The sequence below is a fragment of the Anoplophora glabripennis genome, unplaced genomic scaffold (genome assembly GCF_000390285.2).
Source record: "Anoplophora glabripennis isolate ALB-LARVAE unplaced genomic scaffold, Agla_2.0 scaffold1366, whole genome shotgun sequence".
NCBI classification, from domain to species: Eukaryota; Metazoa; Arthropoda; class Insecta; order Coleoptera; family Cerambycidae; genus Anoplophora; species Anoplophora glabripennis.
The window spans coordinates 64,711-71,380 of record NW_019417451.1 but is presented as its reverse complement, the minus strand read 5'-3'; the positions used below and the strand labels follow the sequence as shown (position 1 = coordinate 71,380).

The following is a 6,670-nucleotide window of genomic DNA, read 5'->3' as shown; positions in this document are numbered from 1 at the left end:
ACCTCTACATACATTCTCTGCCAGACACGTCATTATCGCAAAAATTTCTGCTTGGAATACGGTAGGGAACTCCCCCAGACTGTAGCTTGCACTCCATCTGGGTCTGAGTCCATATATTCCTGCACCCATCCCTCTGNGTAGACGACACTACCCCCGGGGTTTACACAGACGAGCCGGCGAAGCAAGAAGAGCGCCAGAAGAAAGGGCCCTAGCCGGCGGGGCCCAGCCAGGACAAAATGAATTTCTAGCCATGGAATAATGGCGCGGCGACACACTCACACGGATAGCGTAGACGACGGATGGGGCCCACCCACGAAGGCTGTCCAGGCCACGAGATGAGGCAGGATAAAGAGTGATAATCCCCCTCGATCCCGATTCATTGAGGCCAATTTCTAGCCATGGAATAATGGCGCGTGGCGCTGTCCACTGTTATGAGTGTTATGCCACTGTCACAGCTCATATATATTAAGCTGTGCCACTGTTGTCCCTACTGTTCTGTTTATATATACGTATTATAATTATTATATGTTTTGTGCTTTATACTGTGGTGGAACCTATTGTCTCTGGGTGGAACTGTGAAACATAAATTTGGGCTGAAGAACTGAAAGTAATAAAAAACATGGTAAATGAAAGATTTATGGTAGTACATTATATTTCTTTAGGTATGTTTCATATTTTTTAAAATTTTATATGTATTGTTGTTTTACAAGGGTGACATATTTTTATTAATTTTGTTTGGTTTGTGTTTTTGGATATTTATTATTAGGTGTTCCTTTAAAAGGAAAGCAATCCNCCTACGCCTCCACGGTTTGCTCCTTGCACTACACTTTCACAAAACACGTGTGCTCTGGTCGGCTGCCCGCTAGGAACTGCACGGCCACCGACGCGCCCTGGTACGTAAGAAACTCCGACATATTACGAGACTTAGAATACACAAACGCTACACAGACAATAAGACAAAACGCGGAGAAACGGTTTGACGTAGCCGCTAGACATGAGGCAAGCCGTTGACTACGTACCCGACGTGACCGACAAACACAAAAGACCTAGACACCAACTTTTTGACCCGACATCCCCGCCCCTGCCCGCTAACCTTTTCTGTTTCAGAGACCGCCAGGATCAAGAAACGGAGACAACGACACGCACACACACACACATAAACACCCCCATACCCTCCTTACCCCTCCCCTCCCGCGCTAGCTTAAGGGCAAAGCGCATCCCAGGCTGCATAGCCGCACTACCCTACCCGACCATAAACATGACAACCCCCCGGGGTTTACACAGACGAGCCGGCGAAGCAAGAAGAGCGCCAGAAGAAAGGGCCCTAGCCGGCGGGGCCCAGCCAGGACAAAAGGAGGTCCCACAAAGCGCCTACACCGGCCGCATTTGCGATCGAGGTAGACGACGGATGGGGCCCACCTACGAAGGCTGTCCAGGCCTACACGAGATGAGGCAGGATAAAGAGGGCTAATCCCCCTCGATCCCAAATCATTGAGGCCAATTTCTAGCCATGGAATAATGGCGACCACCACATCAAAGACGCCGACACGGATCTTCGAGCTGTATATTATTAAGCTGTGCTCATGTTATGTTATCAATTATCATGTAGATATGCTGTTCACTGTGCCACTATTGTCCCTACCATAGATTATAGGTCCCTACTGTTCTCTTTATACTATATACGTATTTTAATCTTCGTCTATGATTTATATGTAATGTAATTGTTTTGTGCTTTATACTGTGGTGAAACTGTTAAACATAAATTTGGGCTGAAGAACTGAAAGTAATAAAAAACATGGTAAATGAAAGATTTATGGTAGTACATTATATTTCTTTAGGTATGTTTCATATTTTTTAAAATTTTATATGTATTGTTGTTTTACAAGGGTGACATATTTTTATTAATTTTGTTTGGTTTGTGTTTTTGGATATTTATTATTAGGTGTTCCTTTAAAAGGAAAGCAATCCTTTTTTGCTTTGTTTTTTGGTGTTTGTGTATATTGATTATATATTTCTAAGTTTTGTGTGTGTATACTTAAACTTGATTGTTTATACGTAGTAAATATTAAATCGACAGTTTCTAGATAATTTTAAATTAATGTAATTTTATTAGAAAAAATGTTTATTCGAATGCTTCTAGTAATTAAATATCTAATGTCATATCAGAGATCAAATGGATCACTAAGCTGATTTTGGACTTTAATAAGGTATAAGTACTCAGGTATCTTACTTCTAATCACTATATTCTAACTCCACTGGAACCCATGGCATATAATTAAGATAGGATCTACTGTTTTAAACATTTTTAACATAATCAAGTTTTCTATACTAACTGCAAAGTCGGCATTCCTAATGATAAGATTAACATGGTCACGACAGCTTCCTGGGATGAAAATAAGCTGATGTAGATCATGTTACTTTATTACAATTTTGCTTCCTTAAAATGTTACAGAGTTCCAAATAAATATTTGTTTTTGCCTAATTTTTTTCATACAACTATCTTTTTAAGATTGTTTCAATGAAATAGTATAGAATTTTTTCAAGTAGCCCAATATTGGAATAAGGTACTATCAGTTGTTTTTTTCCCTATACAGGGTGTCCCAGAATAACGTGTATAACGGAAGTCCACATATTTGTGGACTCAAAATAGGCAGATTTAGGCTAATTCACCTATATCCAAAATCGGTTCGTTTGGCCTCTAAATGGCCCCCAAACTTTTTGAATTTTGTAAATAAGGAATACATATTATTCGATTTTGATTATTTTTGGGGTGTGAACTTTTGCTTTCAATCTACACATTTTCGTGTTATACAGAGTGTTTTTTAAAAATTACAACTACAAAATCGATGTATGGTGATAATATTGGTTCATAACTTTTCCTCTTTCGGGCAATAATGATATCTATTTTTTATTTGATTGGTGATACCATTTAAAAGTTTTTGGGCCTCTTGTAGAATTTTTATTAAATGAGCGGTTTGGGTACAAAAAAATATTTTTTAAATGTATTCAAATTGTATAAAACAAAGTTACAAATTTTGTAAAAAAATAGTTCATAATTGAAAAAAAATTGAAGTTTATTTTCCTTTAAAACAGAGCATTTTAGTGACATGTAACAAGTATATTTTTAGTAAGGTAATATTTGAAAAAACATGCGTTTTCTCAAGATATGGCAAGACAAGATTTCATAATGTGTTTTTAGCAACCTCCATGTTTTAGGTAAAAAACAAACTTTTTTTTTATATTTGGTTATATTCCTTGTAGGCCTGTAACATCTGAGAAATTGTACCTAAATCGGGTTATTTTAATCCAAAGAAACTGCCCCTGAAGTACCTATAGTAGCAACATTTCTAAACACCCTGTATAATGTAATTACATAGACACAAGCACAGGACACAAGGCAAACATTTTACACAACTAAAATGACTATCCAAACTTCTACGTCATAAATTAGCAAAAAAGTTATAAACATGTAGCTGGTAAACAAAATCAATAATTTGAATTATTAGTTCAAAAATAACTTGATATGTAGACACTTTTGGCAATATAATTATCATACATTATTTTCAGATGTTTTATTATCTGGCAAATGGTGTATTTTGGCAACATATAAAGAGTGCTCTGTCCTAGGCTCTGTCATAATAGTGAATCACATCTTCCATTAAATTTTTTCAAAAAATTCTAGTTGCATTCTTTATAATACAGTATCTACAGTATGTCCAAGGTTAGAGTGGAAAAAAGAGAAATATTTTTATTTTTCATTTTACGAGAAAAAGGATTGATTAAAATTTTTGCTTGTCTTTAAAATGCGGTTGTTTTTAACAATACAGAAATACATTATTAAGAAAAGTTGCTTGGAATTAAAATTTATATTATAATTTCAATTTGTGTATGAATCGGCTTACTTTGATAGAAACGGATAGTAAAACATTTTCATTGTTCATTTTACGAGACAAATGCATTCTTGATTAAAAATTTTCTTGTTTTTAAAATATGGTTGGCATGGAGAACTTTCACCTTGCATGTACAGGGTGATCAGAAAATCGATAAATATAAAAATCGTTCAAGAAATAAACTGACTTTGTTTTTAACAATACAGAAATATGTTATTATTCAATTTGTGTATGAATCGGCCTACTGGAAACGGACAGTTAATAGTATATTGTGCAATAAGTGCGGTAAGTTGTCTATTGCCCACGAGAGCAGAGTTGAGCGCTTATCCGCTCAAGTGGGCAATAGACAACTGCACGAATTGCACATACTATTTTTTATTTTATTTAAATGTCACTTTTTAAAAATAATATTTTCGAGTGTGTAGGTATTTAAATTTTGCGTGTTTTATTGGCAATTCGCGTGTGACAAGTAAGATTACCGCACGCAATTAAATAGAGTGGTCAAATAGCTAGTTACGGACCTAAAAAATATGTAAAAATATAGGACTTATCCGTCATGAGTAATAAAAACATTGTTATTGTTTATTTTACAAAATTCTTGATTAAAATTTTTGCTTGTCTTTAAAATAAGAGAGACATAATAAATTATATTTGTTTCTTAGTTTGTACTTAGCAATTCACACACTTAAGGAAAATATAGGCACACTAATATCTTACTATAATATAAAATAACACTAATAACTAACTGCACTTATTTTAAATTGAGAAAATTGTTATTAAAAGTTTAGAATTATTCCAACACACCTCCACCATGGTTCGCGCACTTTTCAATTTGATAAATAAGTTCTTGGAAACTTCTCCTAATCTCCAGTAAAGTTATTGACTGAACAGCTTCCCTAATGCGCTCTTTTAACATATTAATGTTATTGTCTAAAGGCTTGCTGTATACAATTTGTTTTAATCTACCCCTTAAATAAAAATCTAAAATTGTTAAATCTGGCCTACGCGGTGGCCACTGAATCGAACCATGTCGTCTGATCCACTTTTTGGAAAACTTGTCATTTAACCACTGTACGTTAGTCGAAGAATGAGCTGGACAGCCATCACATTGAAAATAAAATGAATTGAAATAATCCAAAGGTAGGTAATCCAATTTACCACTAAAATAAGTTTCAAGCATATGTAACTATTTCTATTACAAGTGCTTTCAAAAAAATATGGTCCATGGTAAGAAATATTGCACCAAACATTTACTTTTTGAAATTATTGACGTCTGGACGATATTCTAAAATGAGGATTGGTATTATCACAAAGTAGGCCGATTCATACACAAATTTAAATTATAATATAAATTTCAATTTTAAGCAACTTTTCGTAATAACATTTATATTTCTGTATTGTTAAAAACAAAGGCAGTTTATTCTTGAACGATTTTTATATTTATCGATTTTCTGATCACCTTGTATATGCAAGATAAAAGTTCTCCATGCCAACCATATTTTAAAGACATGAGAAATTTTAATCAAGCATGTCTTTTTCTCCTAAAATGAAAAATAAAAATGTTTTACTGCCCATTTCTATCAAAGTAAGAAGATTCATACACACATTGAAATTATAATATAAATTTCAATTCCAAGCAACTTTTCTTAGTAACATATTTCTGTATTGTTAAAAAGAAAGGTAGTTTATTCTTGAACGATTTTTATATTTATCGATTTTTTGATCACCCTGAACATGCAGGATGAAAGTTCTCCATGCCAACCGCATTTTAAAGACAAGTAAAAATTTTATTAAAGAATGCTTTTTTCTCGTAATGAAAAATGAAAATATTTTTCCTCTTTTCCACTCTAACCATGGACATACTGTATATAAAGGATGCCACAGTAAATCAAATAAAAATTGGGTACTAAAAGATTTTCAATGCTATTACTTACAGTTTGCTACTGCTATTGCAATTAATCTAAAAATTTGATATAAATAATAAGTTCTGAGGAGCACTAACCATTATTGTTACAGAAACTTAAAAAAAAACAAGGAATTCTAAAATTAATGTACTTATACTTTCTTTAAATATATGTACTTATATTAAACGGTAAAGCTTTACTTAACCTTTGGTTACCTATTTGAATTTCGAGTGATTGTAGTCTAAATTGTAGTAATGTAAAATATTTCAGGGTCAAAATGAATAAGTTAATGGAAATCTATGACAAAAAACTCACTGTGCCAACAGCAGCTGTCAATGGTGTTATGGGTATTAACTCTGATGATGAATACAGTTCTTCAGAAAGTGACGATGATGGGGAGTGTACCCAGTATGAACAAGCCTTTGTTAAGGAAGAAATGGGAAAATATGCTCAGTTCTCCACAGATGGAACTGGGAAAAAATATGGTGAGGTAAGAAAATCAGACGATGTACAGGGAGCCTCAATGTTTCATGTACAAGGAACTGTCACAGATTCTTTAAATTGAGACAATCCACCTCCAGTGTCATTTTGTTTAGCCACTAGAGGGTGTCAAGTTCGTAAAACATAAAAAAAATTTCTAAACATCCTTTAAAATGCTTTTTCTAATTTAAATGACACTTGGTATAAAAATTGCATTTATGTTTAAATGCAATTTTTTTATTTAGTTTTTAAAAGTTTCCTCGTCTTTTTATTTTATTCCAAATGGTTTTCCCAAACCAATTATTTTATTAGTCATCACTAGCTCTTTTTCAACATAAATAATAAAGTAATTAACTGCCATCAAGAATAATAACTTGTGATAAATTACTTCGTGAA

General features: G+C 33.6%; 1 protein-coding gene across 1 annotated transcript in view; it reads left to right on the top strand.

Moving 5' to 3' along the window:
• The first annotated feature begins 1,715 nt into the window (after positions 1-1,715).
• The window catches only part of LOC108915158 (probable ATP-dependent RNA helicase spindle-E), a 57,626-nt gene continuing 52,671 nt past the window's right edge, over positions 1,716-6,670 (top strand). Inside the window, exons 1-2 of the mRNA XM_023456318.1 lie at positions 1,716-1,838; positions 6,065-6,284. Of these exons, the coding sequence (XP_023312086.1) occupies positions 6,072-6,284 (213 nt within the window). The 5' untranslated portion in view covers positions 1,716-1,838; positions 6,065-6,071. The remainder of the gene's footprint in view (positions 1,839-6,064; positions 6,285-6,670) is intronic.